Source organism: Amblyomma maculatum, unplaced genomic scaffold (assembly GCF_055883805.1).
Source record: "Amblyomma maculatum isolate TAMU_Amacu unplaced genomic scaffold, ASM5588380v1 scaffold_24, whole genome shotgun sequence".
Classification (NCBI taxonomy): domain Eukaryota; kingdom Metazoa; phylum Arthropoda; class Arachnida; order Ixodida; family Ixodidae; genus Amblyomma; species Amblyomma maculatum.
Window position 1 is genome coordinate 2,365,213 of NW_028146749.1, and position 21,321 is coordinate 2,386,533.

The following is a 21,321-nucleotide window of genomic DNA, read 5'->3' on the forward strand; positions in this document are numbered from 1 at the left end:
CAAGTCTCAACATTCCCGATCACGCAAAATCCCCCGAACAGCACGCGCTGTGGAGCTTGCTCAGCTATGGCTGTTTTTCCGCGCACTGAACCGTCACCACTTATTTCGACGCATCGAGTAGAAAATAAAAACTACGGTAGAACTGCCGAGCGCCGAAAAAGCACGTGCACGCAAGGCCCGACGCCTTAGGGTACATCTCCATATACAGCCTGCTCGTCCCGTTGATTTTTTTTTTTTTTTTTTTTTTAAGAGCCTTTCTATTGACCAACGGAGCCCAGCTCTCGGCTGTCGCTTCTGGGGGGTCTAGCATGCCGCTTCCACATACACTGCCACCGAGGGGAAAAGCCAGTGCTGCGCATTGCACACTGGCTTAGTTTTTGTTTTATTTATGTCTTTACTTTCAAAGTGCCATATTGTTCGGGTTCCGAATTCCTACTTCAAAGGAAAAAAAAAACAACCGTAGAGCCGCCAGCAGAAGCGCTCGCGCGCCGACGATGCGCTGCGCCCAAAGCGCCGGCTGCCGTCTCCCAGACGGCATGAATGGGTAGCGGCTTTCTTCGCTTTGTTTTTGGTTTATTTTTCAACACGCACACATGGTACATGTGTCTGTTATGTACGCGTGTGACAAGAGGCAGGAAATGACCGACAAAAGTTTTCTTCTCACAAGGTTTCTGCCGAGAAGAGTAGACTTCGCGTTCACTCCGCCGCCTCTCTTCGACGAGCAGACATACCACATATGGGTGCGCCGGCGGGAGGTGGCGCTACTTGTTCCGGAGCAGTGGCGCCTCCATACCAGCGCACTAGGCCCATAGTATATACAAAGGCGAACTCCGTGAAAAATAGAGAGAGAGGTAGAGAGAGAGAAACGCGTACAGTGACCCCGAGCTGGTTCCTCCGAAGCGCAAGATCGCCCGTGAATCGGCAAAGTACGCAGACGAACAGAAATTGTCCAGGCACCTGGGTCTTCCACACGGATATGCTTTTTCACTCAATTTTTGGTTAACATCAGAAAGCGCCTACCTAACTAGGCTACGGCGTACCTAGCAAAGCAGGCAACGCACATTGCTAAGCATCTTCATAACATAAACTCCACCAAAACACATACAGGTTTTAATAACCTTTTTGTAGTGATTTTTTAATATTGTAGTGAAGCGCTTTTATAACCATTCAACGCATTGGCTATTTTATGCAAATCATGAAAATCGGACAACATTGTTCATAAGTACTTTTTAAACGTCTGGCAACACAAAAACTTTGGGTTTTAGCGTGAAAACACCTGCTTCGATTTGCCAATAAAAGAAATTTAATTGTAACTTTATTGAACACGAAAGCCTTGAAATAATAGAAAACCTGACCACAAAATATTTCTATTTTTTTTAAATGTTGGCCACAATGTAGTTTCACAAAAACCTGGCAACGTAAAAAAATCAAAATATTTGCAGGATATTTGACCATCTCGTAACACCACAGACAATTTTATTATTTTGCAAAAAAGTAGCGTTCAGAGACAAGTCAACAATTACTACATCAAGGTTACTGCTGGCAAGCTTAACAGGTCGTGGCTTAGGCAGTGGTTAATTGGCTAATTTAACGCACGGAATCAACGTCATAATCAGACATGACGTCATAAACCAGAAGTGACGCTCAGACCACGTTCTGACCAAATGAAGTCTGGTTTATTGGTGGATTGCTGAAATTTCTTGTACTTTCTAGAATAGAAGCCTTCTAGAACACTTTGTCTGTGGTCCGTGCTGCCTAGTGCTGATGAGACCGTAGGCCCAGCGATGTAGTCGAGGAATCGTGTTGCATCTTCTCTTCCTTACTGGAGAGGATACCCAAGTGCAGCAGCTACTCATTTACGGTACATCCTGTGCTCGACCCGCAGCTCGGGTCTGCTGCTTCCGTTGCAGTGTGGACTGACTGCACGAACGTAGCCTTCGGGCACCATCGCCGTTGGAACGCTGATCATTTTTCTGCGTCTACCGTGCGCGACTCTCCTGCTGGTGACGGTGTGTATGTGCACGCGGAATTAGCTTCAAAATGGAGGGAAAACTGACAACAGGGCAAACTCAATGTGCGAATATCTTCATATTGGTCCGACGGAAGTTTTCTTCTCTCTCTCTCTCTCTCTCTCACACACACACACACATAAAACTCATTTTATATATTGTTGAATAAATTCGTTTGCGTGGCACTGCCAGTCAGTTTGCTAACTGATGCTGCCTAATTATTTAAGAAGTTATCCTATGCTAGCAAGGGCACTTTGAGTCTCGAGAATAATAGCACTCGGCACCATCACGGACCCTTAGCCGAGATCAAGCTCAGTGGGAGTTGTTCCATAAGCTAGCTGCACCAGTTATGATTCTCACCAGAGCCTTAGTTCCCCATCAAGTGGCCAGCGGCTGCACCAATCTATAGCGTCCCATAGGCTAACTCGTAGGCCTCTGGTTCTAAAAAGACAACCTGTGGGGACTGTCTGGCCCCTGGTGACATTTCCCTATTGGCCTCCGAGTCTCCACCGCAGGTGCTGGAGGTGACTATGGACTTCTCGAAGTCAGTGAAGACTAAGGATAGCCATAAAACAGGTGTTACCTTCTCAATTGCCACAAGCTCAAAAAGCAGCCTCCAGTCCAGCTATTGCATAAAAGACAATGTCTAAATTATAGCTGCTCGTTCCCTCTTCCCCACTTATTATCATGCCTACTGAGAGCATCATCCATTGGAACCTCTGAAGGTGTTGAAAAACTTAATTTTTATATATTATATATTGTCACGTAGTGGCGACAAGGTTGGCGACACAAATGAAGGGGGGTCGATGATTGCACTAAAGAAACTCTTTATTTGGGCTGACTTGCGCCCGCAAAAGAAATAAGCAACTCGGCGGCGGCGATAGAAACAAACGTGCTCGTCGATCGTCGAACAAAGAATGCTCGTCACACTCGGCAACGCTCAATTTAAAGGCTGCACAGAAGAATCTAGATAACGTCGCAAACAGCTACCAGCACGGGCTGGAACATTGTGGAAAGACAAGCGAGTGGCCGGAACCTTCGAGACAGATCTCGGTGCGTCTTGCGCTACAACAAAACTGATAAAGGTGTGACTCGCGACATCGAGCAGTAACAAACAAAAATTACGGAACTGATACGCGGTCCGGAATCAGAGTGATAAGCCTGTATGCCGGCGGCTGTTAAAAAAACAACAAATACTGTTTTGAAGGTTTCGCGGCAATATTTATAAAGCACCAGCACTTTGCCTACAAGAAACACAAAATGACTCGCACAAGTTTTGTGACTATTAATGTATTCCGCAAGGATGAAGCAGTGGTGGTGGTGACAAACGTTTAATGATTTAAAAGGAGTGGAGGTATGCATCAGCCGGATCTTTGAAGATCCAGCCCTTACAGATACTAGGTGGGGACCCCAGTACGGGACTCCAGTGGCGTCGGCCGCTGCCCTGGTGCGCTCGACCAAGGTCTTTTGAGTCTGCAGGTCACAGCAGCCGAGCAGGGTCGCCTCCCAGTCCTCCCGAGTGGGGTTGGGGTGAGGAGGAATAGCTGGGCTGGATGGGCAAGCCCACACCATGTGGTAGATGTCCGAAGACTTCTCCGCACAGTGCAGAGAAGAGCTCACCAATCAGGTGATGTACCATTGTAAATCAGAAACACGTTTCATTTTGAAATTTCTCTATATATAGCAATCTACAAGGGTGGTGGTAGTACGAGCCTTTATTTTTGTTATAACAATGTGTTGACACTCCACTGGATTATAGGCTGTGCAGCGAAGGGGAAAAACTAACTGACCAGCTACCAGAGCCATCCTTGTTAGTTGCAAGCTTTAATGCACATTATCTATTGTCGAGATGTCCAAGAACCGACCCACAAGCTCTAATAATAGAAAACCTATTGAACAAGCAAGAGAAAGCATACTACAACATATCCCACTATACGTAAGCAGCAATAGACCTTTTCGTTGGCTGTCGACATCTCTTTGCTACCACTGAAGAGGCTATTATTAATCTCTATGGAAGTGGCCAGTTCCCATTTCTCTAAACCAAAAAACAATCCAGGCATGAATATCTTAGGAAGTTTAAAGAACATGCTGCTGACTAGACCTCGTGAAACTCTCTGCATTGCCCTCTTCATGAACCACTGAACTAAGTGCATATTAATTTCAATCATTGGTGACACTGCATAACATAAAAGGTGCACGGAAATATTAGAGAGATATCAGGTAAAGCACAAAACAAATGAAGACCGTAGCTGTGCACTCTGGTTTCCAGTCTTAAATGGCCTCCACATAAAGTTCAACTGCTTGGAAATGCAGGCTGTTAATTGTAGCATATTCCTCGAGGTAGGAAAATATATGCTATCAACTGCCGTATGATATGACTTTATGTCCTTGCAGGCAGAGTATGGGTGCCAGGAGTTTTACACAGATCCTCCAAGTTTTCGGGTCTTGTGTGCAGCATGTGGGCCCCGGTTCTCCAAATCAAAAACAAAGAAAATGCACATTTACTGCCTAATGTTGTGGCATCCTATTAGCTGCAAGACACATCATAGAAAAAAAAAAAAATGTGGGTCACTTAAGTGTGGCAACTGCCTTTATTCTCTGTGAAATGCCATCAGAACAGATGGACCAATTTCTTTTCAAAAACTTCATGTCATGCTTGCAAATCCAAGTTTGAAACTACATACAGTGTGCTGGGAGCTACATTGCCATAACATGCCTAGAAATGAGGCAGTCAACAGACTGCTTGTGTCTGCCACTCTCCGTAGTACTACGAACATTGAGAAAAAGTACCACACTAAAACCTCAAACCGCCCGTTGGGGACACAATTCGCAGAATTCAGAAACAAGAAATGGTACGTACAAAAATCAGACCGGTTTAAAGGAGTGGCTTTGTACAGGCTGATGATATTACACGCACACACACAACACATTTATATCTTCTAAGTAATGCCCTGCCACCACATTTCTGCAAAAGCCATGACCGGCTGTCATCCATGTTTTATTCATCTGTTGAAGGCTAGAATAAGAAAGAAGGCTTCTCTTTCCAGAGTGGTACATAAATCAGATACCCATACACAGATCCTTCTTTCTCAGTAGTGCCCATCAAATGTTTCGTTTGAAAAGAGGAAGTTTTTTTCAGGATGTAGGTTTTTTACATTAAAATTTTACCAGCCTAAACCTCAGCCTCTTTCCCAATCCTGAAAAGATGCTTTGTTTTTCTTTTCAAGCCCACACATCACAGGCCTCACCATATTTGCCCAGGCAAGGGCTGCCACTGAGGCATCTTAACCTCATGTCAGCTTAGTCATTTTTACAGATCTCATTATACACTTCGAATTAATCTTTTAGAGCTATTGATATTAATCATCTTCTGAAAGCTTCAAACCCAGCACATTTTACTGACGCGAGTTATCCACTTATCTTGTGCTTGGCACTCATTGGCCTCAGGTCCCCTACACAGTGAAAATCCACCGTCACAGGGAGTTGTCTGCTCCTAGTGGCTAATGGTGGCAGTTATGCCAAAACCACAAACACACAATAATGTAATGACACTAAGCCGAGACAGTCTCATCATGTTACTGCTGCAATCCAAACTACATGTGGTTTATTTGTTATTTCAGGGTTGTTTGTGCTGTATGCAGTCCATATTACAACATGAAACACCGTAACTTTGATGTTGGGTGTAGTTTTAGTGAATGAATCAATCTGCACTGACCTGTACAGAGTGCGCGCTGTTGTACTGAGTGAGCAATTTAAACAAAGCATTCAGTTGTATCCTTGGATCAGCAGAGTTAATAAATGTTGCAACAGCAGGCTCGGGTATGTATGCCACATCAGCATGATCCGATTTACTATATCTTATCCTTTTAACATTTTCATGGATGCTGAGAATGTCATGCTGATTGTTTACCCTGCCAATTGTGGTACCATTTTGTAAATGAGCTGTTACAATAGTTTAACCAATAAACTTAGCATTCACTTTTGTGTCTTTGCTATGGCTCTTGAGCACTATAGTGTTTTGCAACTTTATCGGAACCGTCTTGGAAAATTTTCCCGCCTCGACCGGTAAAAATATTTGCCAAGACGGTTCCGAGAATGTTAAGTGGCGCAAGTTTTATAGTTCTAAGAAATTTATCTTTTGGTCTTGTTGCTCAGTTAAGCAATTTGTCAAGAAAGGCAACTCAGTAGTCAAAGTAAATGCGCAGTGGTGAACCAAAATGGTATTTTCATACCTTAAAACAAATGTGTACAGCACTATACATTGCAGCGGTGGTGGAATATATGTCTTCTGTAAATTTTACTGCCTCATTAGACAGGAGGAGAAAATGGTCTAGGCATGTATGCAATGCACAGGACAAATAACTGGAAGAAAGCGGCATTGCGCATGGGTGGGAAGGGAAGGGAGCCGTTACCAAGGGGATGTAGCTTGTTGGTATATTGGATGGGTAGTTGAAGTGGGCAATTTTAGAGACCTGCGAGAACGTGAATGCTATCCAGGATGCCAAGTTCCTGATGTGGAGCACATATCCGATCCTGCTACATATGTAATCTCCCCCCCCCATGTCAGCATGTCCCGCATTTAGCTAACAGGTGGTGCATGGTCACCCTACACTCTACTAATGCTTCCCGTAAATGCCTGCCTACCACCACAACACAAAATGTTAGACAAGCAATCCTAATTTAAGTTCCTAGAAAAACTCCTAGTCAGAGATAAGGTGGATATAGGGACGCAGAGGGCAGATAAGGATGAAAGGTACAGTGATGTGCTTGGGATGCAGGCGGTTGCATTTTCACTAAGCACTACTAGTAGCAAAAGAAAGGGAACGAAAGAGAGGAAGAAAGAGCTTCTGCTGTATATTCTCGCAGGCTTTTAGAATGGGTATACAGTACATGTACAGCATCTTAATTATGGGCAGAAAATGTATAAGAAGGATGGGCTATGAAAGTGAAGATATTTCCCATTTGTTTCTTAGTGAAAATTTTAGACTGAAAAACCAGGCTGAACACCACATTTTTTTTTTCCTAAGAAAAAATCCCAAGAAATTTATACGAGATATACATTCCCCGCGGTCACTCTTTCAAAGAGTGGCCCATAGATCCGCCCCCGGCATAGCTACATTTCCGAATGTTACATTTCCCTCTGACATGGTGGCTCAGTGATTAGGGTGCTCAACTGATCATCCTAAAGTCGCAGGCCGCGTTTCTGCGGAAACGAAGCGCAGACCCCCGTGTACTGTGCAGTGCCAGCTGGTTCAGGAACCAGGTGGTTTAAACTGCTACCTCGCAATTAATTGTGGCAGTGCTCCTGGTCGCACTTCGCTAATGCGGCCGTTTGACAGCATGCCGTCATTTCGATCGATATACTCTCCATCGGCGCTTGGATGGCGTGAAATGCTCTGTCTGTTTCGCACTGAAGCCTCGCACGCTCAGAACGACGTGAATTTTGCTCCTTCTCACGGGGCAGATCGATAACCACTGCAATTAACGCGAGCGCGAACAATCAAAATCGCAAAGAGAAACGAAACTATACCGTGCCAAACGGAGCACGACCTCTGTGGTTTCGTTCTCGGCATTTTTTTTCCTTGACCTCTGCAGCTTAATTAAACGACGCAGGTTGTGTATACACATTCCACAGACACACGATAGCTTTTTCCTAGGTTTAGGCACCCGCCACGAAAATAACGGAGATCTCCCGCCCGCTGAACGCGATCGACGCGGTGCCTGCGCTCAGGCATGGCAGTGCGTTTAGGATGTTCTGCCCATACTGAACAGTAGCTTGTAAGGAAAAAAAAAAAAAAAAGAACCGCGGTGCACAATTACTAATGGAAGTTTTTTTTCTTTTTTTTGTCTTTTTTCTTTTACGTGCTCTGCATTCGGTACATATACTGTGCGTTTACTGGCTGGTACGCTTCCTTTAGTACGAAAAATATGACAGCACGTGGTTCTATCATATCGATCGATATGCGGTCACCTCAGTCAGTTGAGAGTAAAATTTGATATGGTGTGCGCATTTGTGCCATATGCAGTTTTTTGGAGCTTGGAAAATGGGTCGTGATGAAAAGCTGGCATGCTTCGAATGTTTCATCCGCTTTTGTATTGTGACTGATACAACTGATATATATTGTCACGACTGAAGTCAGAGGGAGCCGTGAAGGTACACGTAGCCGAGGACCCGAGAATAAGGTCGGCTTGTAGTTCGGAACACAGAGTCACAGAGTCCAGCACCAGCGCGCCGCTCGTGCCAACCACCGCTTCGTCGTCGTCGGCACCAAACACGGCTGTCGCGCGGCGCTAGGCACGTGGCAATATTATGTGCCCGCACTTTGTCCATTACCTTTTGGTTTTTGGTTTACGAGGCTTACCGTTCCAAAGCGACTCAGGTTATGATAGAAGCCTTAGTGGAGGACCGGAAATTTCGGCCACCTGGGGTTCTTTAACGTGCGCTGACGTCGCACAGCACACGGGCGCCTAGCTTGCTTTTCGCCTCCATCGAAAAACGGCCGCCGAGGCCGGAATTCGATCCCGCGTCCTCGGGAACAGTAGTCGAGCGCAGTAACCACTGTACCACCCCGAAGGGCAGGGCTCCATTACCTCTTCCGTTCTTATAGTTTGATTGGCTTTCTATATACGCTCTTTTATGAAACAATTGTACGCAAATATATATTGGCAACTTCAAAAAATCCGGCCCCTGAGATCGAGTGGGCCTGCCTTAATTGTATGTATATGTATAGCACAAACGCATGAGCATGCATGCTCATGCAGGGTTCGATGCAGGCAGTGTCCACCCTCCTGCGCAGCATCAATTAATTGACCAAAGGTGCTGGACACGTAAATGCAAGCTTTACATTTGCAGACGAGAAAAAAGAAATGCGCTATTTGTTGTCGGTCTTACAATTTAATTTACTAGCTGGCGGAAGGTGCAAACTTTTGCCACTCAGCTTGAAAAAAGAGAGCATCGACACTCAGCACAGGCTTTCCTTTAGGCGTAGCTGGAAAAGCAGGTTTCCTGTTCCCAGCTGGAAGGGAATGCGATTGCAGCTGCAGTCATTCCAGCGCCTGGCTGGAAGTGTAAATTTTCCACAAACCGGCACATTCCAGCTGGACTTAATTTTCGGTTCCATAATCCAGCTGGAACCGACCTTTTTTCGCCTGGAGCTGTTTACTTTCACCGCGCATAATTTTTTTCTTACCCCCCCCCCCCCCCCACACACACACACACATGAATAAAGCTTTTTTTTGTTTGTTTGTTTTTCTTTCACCAGACCTTAGCAATTCTCGGGAAAAAAAGCTTCAAGTTTGACGAATCGCTCTTGACTTTGCTTGAATAAAAAAAAATCTTCAATGTACTATTACGAGACTTGAGCGCGACTACACGGGCAAATAACCGCATTGATGATATCATGCCTGCGTTTTTAGTGCTTTCGCAAAAACCTGATGTCTGAAGCTGATTTTCACCTCTGACCTTTCCGAGGGATGGGTAACAGGAGAAGGAACACAGATCCGTCACACAGAGAGCTTGAACTAGTGCAGAAAGGAGAGAAAAGGCTGCGACGCGTACTGAGGGAGAAAGGGCGGTGGAGGAATTCTAGCCACCCTAGAGGAATGCTCGACATGTGCGAAACCGGTTCAGCAGCGAAGCTAGAAGGCTTCTGCTCCAAAGCTACGGCGCTCAGACACTAGGGGATGTAGCTCGCCCCGCTTATTTGCATTCACTGCTTGGCGCTCTTGACTGATTTCTGTCACTGCTCTGCTTCTCGGCTTACAACGGAGGGTAACCGGGGCCGATCCGGTTGTATGACTAACAGCGGGCAAGGCAGCGGCTGTAGGAAACAACGGAAGTCGTCTCGGCTAAGATAAAGAAACATGTGGATGCATGAAGCGATATGCACATAAAAATTGCCCACGATTACGTTACATCCTAATGCGAAATTTGAGCGCAGCTCATAACCTGTTTCATCTTTGTGATAAATTGAGGCAAAGATTTCGAGCAAGACACGAATGTACAATTATAGACAGCTTTTTTTTTTCGCCCGTATTCCGTCAAGAAACGCTCCACTAACAGTTTTTGGCTGTCATGAAAGAAGCTTTGTGGTCGGAGAAGTGCAATTGAGTTAACGTAAGGTTGCGGGAAGCAACGCGGTGGCCCATGGGAACGTTGCGCGACGAACAGATAGCAGCGACTGACTGATGCCGCTGACGTCGCTAGCGAATGAAGCGAGTGAGAGTTGGATGCACACACCGTGATCCGCTGATAACGAGCCGCGGCGTTTCGGCAACAGCAGAGCACCCTCGCCGCCACACATGAAGAGAGGCGGAGCCCCTCCTCCTCTTTCTGCATGACGGCGACGGTGTTGCTAGCGCGGTCGCTGCTAGCGCTGCCTCCGGCGCCCCCTCCCTTTCCTCGTGCTCTTCGGTTGCTGCGCGCGCTTCTGCCCCCCTCGATCGCCGCTGAGTGTGCCCCCCCCTCTTCCTGCGAGGGTCCTGTTGCCGAAGCGCCGGCTCAAACTGGGGGCTGAAATGGGGGCGGAACTGGTTACGAGGCCGACACCGCCGCGAAACCCAGGAACGGACGCCAAAGAGCTGCGCTCTAAAAAAGTCAGCAGGAAGCCAATAAGAAGGGCAATAGAACAGCTGCAGAGACCTATCTGTATTTCAAAATTATGTTCTTGTGGAGGGCCACGTCAAACTTTTTCACTGACCACGAAATTTACCCTTTTCTAGTCGCGCACCTCTCTTGCGGCTGCCAGGCTAAAGTGAGCCAGGCGAAGTACGTTTGCCGGGACGGGTTACCAACCATAGTGGAATGGGCATATTTTCGGAGCACTAGTTGCGTGCAGGGCTGGTCTCGCCCAGCCTGGACAGACGCGTGAGTCATCTGTGGACACACTGTTAAACACTCCGCCCCCCCCCCCCTTGCCACACACACACACACACACACACACACACACACACACACACACACACACACACACACACACACACACACACACACACACACACACACACACACACACACACACACACACACACACGCGCGCGCGCGCCCTGTTAACTCATGACAACAGGACGGTGGCGAACCTGGCCCTGTCTTCTCGCTTGAGGCGAGCTAGAGCAGGCGGGGAAAATGCATTGCGTGCAGTCCGAAGGCCTAGAAGATGCTAGCACTGCACGAAATTATTGTGCAGCAGCTAGTATCGTCAACGAAGCTATGAACGTCGTTTCGTGGAACAGCATGTGCCGCGAACTGCTCCCCTCATTTTCGCATGGCATCCCGGAGAAAATGGTGGCCGAGGAAGCTTCGCGCATGCGCAGTAACGGTGCTTGAAAAACTACAGTACAAAGTGCGATTCTTACAGACCGGTCTGGAAGCATGGTCGCCAGATTAAAACTGCAAAATAACGTTTAACATTTGAGGCAAAGCAAACAATCTTGTCAGAACGGCCTGCTGCTGCACGATATTCTATGATAAACAGAGTTAAACCGCCGTCTGTATTTTTTGCATACATAAATTTCAAAATGACTCCTTGCAAACATGACGTACGTGGTGTTCGGTAACGTTGCAAAGGATCGCGCACCTCCCAAGGAATGGAATAAAGGGGCCCGGTCGCGATTGTCCCCTCCCTCCGTTCAAGACAAAATTTTACATACGAAAAGCATGCTGAATTGCATTGTTTTTTCTCCCACAAAAAGCATGAAATACGTGGTAAATTTAAATGTGACCGTCCCTGGAGCGACCTATAAATCAGCACGTGCAGCGAATCAAGCCCGCATTTATCGGTCATTCTTGGAGAGACCGTTGGGGATAGGTGGTGATCCCATTGGAACCATGCATTTTGAAGTTTTGGGCGAAAAATGAGGGTCTGGCGCTCCACAATATTTTAGTAGGTTGTCAGACTTTAAAACCCGCCAAATCAATAAAAATCGCTTCGTGAAATATTTGAGCGGTGTTCATGTAGCATTACAATGATATGAATGATAATTTTTTCGCTGCATTCGTGACATGTTAATTTGCTATTAATTTTTGAGCTTTAAGTCTGTTTTTATTTATAGGCCCCTAAAGTTGAAGCATCACTTTTTTTAGAAGTGGAATTCATGGTACGTACTATAGTTGACGTGCATAATCGTTCTGATGCAATCTCTCTATGTCGTTGATTTTGCTATCTCTTCCATCTATTAGTGAAGTTCGGGTGTCTAGAAGCCGGCCAAATTAACTGGGAAGGAAGGAGCTTGTATTGGGTCGTAGTGTTCGCCTCCCTGCACGAAAACCACAGTCTCCTGCGCTCCATCCGTCCACCCTATAAGCTCACAATTTGGTACGAGCTCTCCGCCGAAATCAGGCCTCTGGAGCCGAACCTGGGTCGTACTGTATACAGTCGGACCGCTGGCCGTGCCGGACCTCAAAAAGTAGGCCAGTGTAGTGACATATGGCATGTACTCCATTGTCCACTGGGGCTACACACTCGATAATATTTCGCTACAACGAAACCGGATCAAGTTCTCCGCCGTTGCACACCGAGATACGCCACACGCACTCAGCCACACACGGGTCACAGCTAGGGCTCGGGAAACTTCAGCATCAGCCAAACATGACGCTTTTGCTGTTCATTCTACTGCTGACTCTTCCAAACGTATTTTACTCAGTCATCTTTTGTGCGTTTAATATCACCCAATATCCCTGTAGCCCCGTCGCTAATTACGTGCACCACGAGCGTTCGCTTCGCCTCCGTTTGCGCACTGTTTACTCCCTGTAAGAAGAAAAAAATTCCAATCCATGCTTTTTCCTCGCACTATCGTGACAACACTCCGTGATCGGTTCTGCATAAGAGGTTAACAAAAAGTTTCACTAGCACCTATTTCACTCATCTGCGAACGTTTGAGGCAGTACGTACACTGTACGTATTTACAGGACAGTACCATTACCCGGAAAGGCCGTGCGAAAAGAATATATGTATTTTTCACTGACAGTATATCCCTACGTTCAGGCATTATTAGGTAGTAATTCAATCAGGTTGCGCGAACAATAGCACATGCAGAAGCGCTGCGTATGCGTTGCAATCTTATTGTGCATTATTAACGTGGTTTGTATAGAAATAATAATCACCGAAGCTTATCAGTTTCTCTCTCTCTCTCTCTCTCTCTCTCTCTCTATATATATATATATATATATATATATATATATATATATATATATATATATATATATATATATATATATATATATATATATATAGGCACCGTACGGCAGCCTCTTTGCGAGCAAAATACGCGGACAATAATCTTCCTGACAGAAACGGAACGAGAAAAAAAAATTCTTGACGTTTTTCTTTTCAGACACATTTCATCTCTGAAGTGAATGACGGTAAACAAAACTTACCACACGGGACGGGCTGTTATTTCCACAAACGCGATGGCGGTGCGGCACGAAGTCCCGAAGCTTGCAGTCATGTGCACGTGTGCCCTGTCTCCTGCTGTCGTCAACAAGGTTCTTTGGGTCACTATCACATACAATAACAATGCCACCGCCATACTGCACTGCGTCTTCACACTGCACGTGGTGACGGGCCACTTTTGCGATGAAGGCGATGCTTCCTGTGCGCTTGTGTCGAAGGGAACGCTGGCTTCTCGTCATGATAATCACCAGATCACGCAAAGCTGGCGGGCGACACAGCATACAGGCGTAGCATACCATTTGCAAAGATGATTTATGGGAGTTAACGTCCCAAACCGACTCTCGCTATGAAAGACGCCCATTTGCAAAGAGCCGGGCGAAAAACACAACCGCCAAAGAGGTTGCAGATTATACAAAATGGCGTGCTCAGGGAATCATCCGAGGATTCCCCGTGGGGAACAACAAGCTTGGCAATTCAGACGCCCATTGTTCCTACGTAGAGAAACCTTGTATTTGTGCAGGAAACTGTAAGAGTGCGGGAAAAAGCATACGCATGCGTTTATTTCGACTTCAATGCGGCACTCGATGGTTTAGTAAAAGCGACGTGTGCTGCTGAAACACACACCACACCTAGGGACACCGGGTGACTCGCTTAGGTAGAGCGCGGCGCTAAAAAGGGAAACAAGGCGCCAGTCAACTCTAGGCACTGACGGCGCCAGTTGCCCCTACTTTTGCTTCTTTATACGCATGCGAGTTACCGAGTGCCCCTAGCTCCAGCCCATCGTTACATCGCTTCGTGGTGCGGCTTTGCGGCCTAGCGCAGTCCACGCCACCGGCAACTTCCATGGGCAGATTCCCCAGCCGGAATTTCAATCGGGCCAACTTCAAATCGCTGCAAATTTTTCACATGACGGTATACAATAACAGATTGCACATTGCAGTGTTCTTTTTTTTTTTCTTCGTCTTAAGAGCTTAGCGCCGGCATCTCCAAAATAAACTGGACACAGTTTATCGGTGCCTTTTTCATGCAATAAAGAGAAGTTGGGAAATTTTTATTCTTTCTCGGTTTGAACGGTCACTAAAACCTATACGGACATCAAAGGACTGGAATGACCTTCCTGCTGCTGCTGTTAGCCACTGCAATCACGTCAACTTCAAGCACTTCATTGAAAAACTCATCTGCATCGCCTAAGACCCATCCCTCATGTAAAACCCCTTCACATGGGCATTTGAGGTGAAAATAATAATAACAATAATTATTTGTATATGTTTCGCCACATGGAAGCTTTCTCACGGTAACGTGAAAGGCTCCCCGAAAAGGCGAGCGTACGCATCTGCTCCAGCATTAATTGACAATTTTCATTGAGCGAAATACAGCACTTGAAGAGTCAGTGTCCGGTATCCTCATTTATGAATTCTGGAGGCTGCCACTGCCGCCGTGACAAATTTATGAGCCTGTGTTGATCTTTCGGATCATTGCAGGACTGGGCTGGCCTCGCACTGCTCGAATGATGAGTGTGGAGGTTTTAGGCGTGATAATTTACCATTGCAGCCTCGCGAGATGTTGGAGAGTACTGAGTGGTTACCACACAAGGGGAATGTATGCAGGCAAACATGGTTTCATATGTAAGAGAGCTTGCAGCAATTAAGACATTCGGGCTACATGCGCTGTTTTAAAACACCATTTTTTTTTAATCTTCTCTTGGTTACCGTTTATTGTAAATCACCTAATACAGCTGTTCTGTCGATTTATTACCTGGCGTTCCTCAAGGTTCGGAGCTTGGCCTTTATGATTCCTTGTACATTAATGGCTTACCTGGCCGTGTCACGTCACAAATACGCCTATATGCAGACGATGCAGACGACTGTGCTTTAATATACCCGAAGATCACCTACAACTAAACGCAACATTTACTAGTTCTCACGCTGGTGTAATACCTGGCAAAAGAAAAAGTTAACTCAAACTGTAGTGATGTATTTTACTACCAGCACGCCCTCTTCGCTGTTTTATTATGCTTTCTACGATCTACCATTGCACAGGACTTTCGAGTATAAGTACCTTGTCGTTATATTTAACAATAACACGTAATAGACAAAGCATGTAATTTGCTTTACACTATAAAGCACTAAGCTTGGGTATTTGAGAGCATTGCCTAGTGCCCCAAAAGGAACTACGATATTAATGTGCACATGCATTAATTATAGTCTGGCAAGTGAATACGCGTCTCTACTATGGACCCTTAATAAACACTGAAACTGACATAATCGAGAGCATTAAAAAAAAAAGTATTCAGGATCATATATCATCGATGCGATCGCTTTTTTCACCTTCTTGTGCCTTGTCCACATTGAATCTAACCCATCCGCGTGGGCTGTGCTGTCACGTGGATTCACTGAAGTTCTTGTATTGCATCGTTAATTGAGTTTACCATGTAACATTTATTTACCTTATCTCCTGTATTCACCCACCAATCAAGAATCATCAAAAACAGGTCTTTCCCCGGACAGTGGACCTATTCCAGTAAGACTACTGCGCATGCGCGAAGCCTTCTCGGCCGCCATTTTTACCGGTTTTGCGGACGAAAAGGGGGAGGAGTTCACTACACATGCTTTTCCACGAAACGACGTCCCTCGCTTTATCGGTACGACGAATTGCTGCATATTAATTTCGCGCAGTACCCAGCACCTTCGAGGCTTTTGAGAATGCACGCATTTTATTGTCGCCGCCTACCACCTCGCCTAAATAGTGAAGTCACGGCCAGGTTCTTCAGCGTCCTGTTGTCATGGGTTAGAGCGTTGGTTGGGGTGGGTGGGGGAGGTGTGCAGTGGTGTGTCCACAGATGACTCACGTGTCTCTGCACAGACTAGACGAGACCAGTCATGCATTCAAATACATCTTGAAAAGAAAGCCCACCCCACTATTGTGAACGAATCTCAGCAGGAAATATGCGAGGGAGCCTCGGTAACCCGTCCCGTGAGACTTGGCATGGCGGCCGCAAGAAAAGTCCGCCACTGGAAAAAGGAGAAAAAGTGCATTGAGCACTTCAGCATATTTCTAACAGCTATCGATGTCACATGATGCTCTAGATCAATTGTGTTGCGTTCGCTGCGGAATACTTCAATTTCTTTTTTTTTTATTTTACAGCGTCTCTACCCTATTATATGCGCTACGTGTATAAACATGCTGGACTGAGTTTACCGTTTTAACGGACTGAAGTGTTCATAAATAAATAAATAAATAAATAAATAAATAAATAAATAAATAAATAAATAAATAAATAAATAAATAAATAAATAAATAAATAAATAAATAAATAAATAAATAAATAAAATACTCTAACAGCAAATCCCTGAAGCCTCCATTTGATCTCGGGATATTTTTTTTTCTTGCCCTTCGCGGCTTCCAATCTTATGTAATCCTCTCTTCTCGTTCAACCGCAACACCTGCCTTTTTCTATGTCGCATGCATGTTCGCTGACACTCGATCAGCGCTGCTATTTACGCTTGCGCGTTTCAGCGCTTTGCACACAAATGTTGCGCGGGTGTGCGACTCGGATTTGCCGGCTTGCTTTCCGCACTTGACCTGCCTTGTCCTGCCAAAATTCCTTTTTTTCGATGTGAACTGAACACCAACGTGTTCACAACCGCAGATATTTTTGTGTAAACTTGTGCTTCCTGATAGCATTTTAAGATGTCGTCTCACTACCTAGTATTGGTGCAATAAAATGTGCAGCAGTTTCGAATGGGCGCGTTCACTGTGATTGATTTTGTTCACCTCCGCCTTACACAGCCCTTTGTCTAAAAACATTAACATGCAGAAACACATTTACCGGTTAGAACATGGCCGCTTAGAAACGAAATAAAATAAAATTTGCAATAATATTTGGTTTTCGCTAGACTGTTGGGGCATGGTAGTTAGGAAAATTAAGTAGCTTCAAAGTAAAACACACACACACACACACACACACACACACACACACACACACACACACACACACACACACACACACACACACACACACACACACACACACACACACACACACACACACACACACACACACACACACACACACACACACACACACACACACACACACACACACACACACACACACACACACACACACACACACACACACACACACACACACACACACACACACACACACACACACACACACACACACACACACACACACACACACACACACAACACGGCTGATGCCAATACAATTAACTGAAGTTTATTATCCACCATGACCTTTTTTACGCCAAGTCGAATACACGTATCATATTTTAAAGAAATCTCGCAAACCACATCAAGATGCAGATAATTTTAACTCGACTGTGGTGCTCCGATAGTTCCGCGTTTCCCCGGTACGAGGGCACCAAAGGCACTCAACTCGGATGGATGGACGGACGGATGAACGGATAGGTGGGCCGGTATGGAAGAATGGATAAAGTGCTCTAGAGCACTTTAGAATGGATGGATGGATGGATGGATGGATGGATGGATGGATGGATGGATGGATGGATGGATGGATGGATGGATGGATCATATTTTAAAGAAATCTCGCAAACCACATCAACATGCAGATAATTTTAACTCGACTGTGGTGCTCCGATAGTTCCGCGTTTCTCCGGTACGGGGGCGAATGTTAATCGAGGCACCAAAGGCACTCAACTCGGATGGATGGACGGACGGATGGACGGATAGGTGAGTCGGTATGGAAGAATGGATAAAGTGCTCTAGAGCACTTTAGAAGGGAGGGAGGGAGGGAGGGAGGGATGCATGGATGGATGGATGGATGGATGGATGGATGGATGGATGGATGGATGGATGGATGGATGGATGGATGGATGGATGGATGGATGGATGGATGGATGGATGGATGGATGGACGGATGGATGGATGGGTGAGCGGGCGGGCGGGCGGGTGGGTGATTGGACGGACGGACGGAAGAACTAATGGATGGATGGATGGATGGATGGATGGATGGATGGATGGATGGATGGATGGATGGATGGATGGATGGATGGATGGATGGATGGATGGATGGATGGATGGATGGATGGATGGATGCTGAACCCTTTGAATCAGGCGGCGGCGTCACAGGCCGTCTAGCCGTTAAAAGTAATATAATTTGGACTCATTCTTGCCTTGATTTCGGCCACCAATCAGCTAACCTTCGTTTGGCTTTTCTATTTTTCCTCCACTATCCTTAAACCCCAACGCTTTGGCTAAATCTGCCCTATTGCATTGAACTTTAGGGTGGAGCGCTTTAGAAGAAATTATTAAGGGTTCAGCCGTTTTCTCATCCTCTTCACACACACCGCACAGCGTGTCTATCCCTTGGTGCTTGACTCGGTACGTCTAGTCCGCAGTACTCCCGTCCTAGCCTCGAACAACAATGAGCTGCCCCTAGAATTACCGTAAATGTTTTCTTAGGCTATTTCCTGCTTGAAAGTTCTGTACATCTCCAGTGCTGATTTGGTATCCATCCCTGTTCTTAACTGATCATTCCTGGCTGGTCCCCCTACCACTGTCCAAATATTTGCTTGCCACTCGGCTGTCAAGTGTCGCGCCATCAAGCGGCTTGTGTACGAAAGGAGAACGAAGCTGGTCGTGGAACTATTGCTAGCGATCACCACCGGGCAAGGCCAGAACCGATCACTTCTCAGCTCAAACAGTAGAAGTAGTAAAAGACATATTCTTCTAGTCTGATTCGTTATAAAAAAAAATTGTATACTTCGCAAGCAACGATGCCAGTTGTTATTTACAGGCGTATCGGGAATCTTCGCAGGAAACATTGCTGCAGGTGCGACCACACAACGTAGAGTGCTAATCTCTATATCAAAATTCGCTATAACCGGTTTCTACTCTATTGTGATGACACCTTTGTACTGTCCACTGGTGAAGCTTACGATTAGTGATACAGTCTGTATCAGTTTGGATTTCTACCGCTAGCAGTGTTTTGTTAGGTAGCGTCAAACAGCGCAGTCAAGTCTCATTGCGTATATTGTGAAACTCTACTCCGCGTCACGATCAAACTGTGCAATATGTGTTTTGGTAACTCCATGGCTTCGGATGATTCTCAACACTGTGAGAATGTATTTGAAACTTTGGGACGTACCGGCGCCACAAATATTTAAACGCCACGCAGTGTTAAAGACCACGTTTTCCAGGAAATCCTGCGTCAGCGTTGAATTTGTGAGCGGCAAATGACGAGCATGCCTGTGGTGCTAGTTGACTGGCCATCGGGTTGTGTGACGTCAAGAAACCACGTGACGAGGTCGAGATGGCAGGAGCTGCCAACTTGGGTGCCTTCTTTGATACGAGAAGGCGAGATGGGTACAGCATCATCCGTGACCGTCGCATCACGAGCAGACAAGCAACTCTTTAGCACCGCGTATTCGTTCGTACCCCATGGTTAAAACTGGCTTCATATATATGTCCTTGGTCTCTCACATAGTGCGGTAGCTTAATGGTCACTATGTGCTAGTGCAGTATCGGTGAGATAACGGGAGCACAGGATAAGGAATACAAAGTAGTGTGTGTAATATCGCGATGAAAAGAAATGCGAACAGCGGAGCGCGCGGGAAATGTTCCGCGGTGGCTTCCGCAGCGTGGTTTCGCTGGCAGCTATGGCCCATGCGGCTGAAGCGAGCGCAACGGCGGAAGAAAACCAAAGCGTTGTAGGCTAGCTAAGAGCGCCAAGTGCGAGATTGGTGTTCCCGATGGGTGTTCCCGTTGACTACCCTGTGTTGAAGAAGTGCGGGGAGGCGGAGATGGAAAAAGCTGGGCTATAGGTTTTAAATCTAAGCTGAGTACGCTTCATGCAAGCTAGTGTAGGCGATATAAGGCTGGGCTAAAGCTATACGACGCGTGGGCTGGGGCTTAGCCGAAGAGGGGGTGGGGGGGTGGGGGGTTATGGGGCTCCCCCCCCCCCCCCGCCTCAAAACAACCATCGACGCAGGAAAGCGTTCTGCATTTTGTCTACAATATCATTTTCCGGTTCGAAAAGACATTTCGGCATGAACATTAAGAACGTGAGCTACATTTCATAGCAACGCCCATGCAGCTGGAATCACTTAAAGCAAGAAGCCACTTCCGAGCACAAAGTTTCAAGGGCGCTTGGAGAGCGAGCGGACTCGTCGCGTCACTCGCGGCGGCCACGGAGGGGCTGGGGGTGGACGAAACAGCACAGCGTCGAAGCCCGCTTTTCATTCCCATTCCGTGTTTCAAAATCAAAGGCAGTATTTTCCTCGTCTTAGAATCCCCGCTTGCTTTAAATACCTGTCTCTCTCTCCTACTGCACTCAGCCCCTCTTGACTGCAGCATGTTTATTTTGGTGCTTTTTTTTTTCTCGTGCCTTCTGCGGATCCTCACTATGCTGTAGCAGCTCTTTATGGCACTCCCTCGCCCTCTCTCCGTACACTATGCTCTCCCCATGGTTGCGCTTTTTGTTTGTTGTCGTTTTTTCATTGTCGCGCTTGTACCCGCGCGCAGAAGAGAAGGCGTCGAACACTGTGGCCCAGAGGTGATTTGGTTTTCTATTGCATCTCGTTTTTTTCCGCTACGCCGCTGCGCAGGCAAAAAAGGGTTCTGTCCGCACAGCTCCGTTTCGGTTCCAGCCGAGCTTCGCGCAGATTCTTCAGCAACTGGAAACAGAAACGGACCTAGCGCACGCCCGTAAGCGACCGCGACCAAAGGCATCGAAGCGGCGCCGACGGTGGCGGAGTAACCCTTTGTCTCCTGCATCCAAGCCTCCCCTTTCGGGACGGAGACGAGCTGCCCTTTCAGGCCTTAATCTTCCTTGGCGCCCGCTGCGGCGACAACGGGAACCTGACCTTTTGTTGAAAGGTTCGGAGGCGCGTCGCCGATCAGCACTGACCCTGCTCGCCGACTTCTCGAGGCAG

At 46.5% G+C, this 21,321-nt stretch overlaps 1 protein-coding gene across 6 annotated transcripts in view; it reads right to left on the minus strand.

The window, feature by feature from the left end:
• The window catches only part of LOC146170995 (uncharacterized), a 107,142-nt gene extending 93,181 nt beyond the window's left edge, over positions 1–13,961 (minus strand). For all 6 annotated transcript variants that reach the window (XR_014702988.1, XR_014702989.1, XM_084586569.1 and 3 more), the window contains exon 1: positions 13,384–13,961. Coding sequence is in view for 4 of the 6 variants with exons in the window: in XM_084586569.1 (XP_084442695.1) it covers positions 13,384–13,698 (315 nt within the window). In the remaining 2 variants the exon portion in view is untranslated. The remainder of the gene's footprint in view (positions 1–13,383) is intronic.
• Between the last annotated feature and the right edge of the window lie 7,360 nt (positions 13,962–21,321).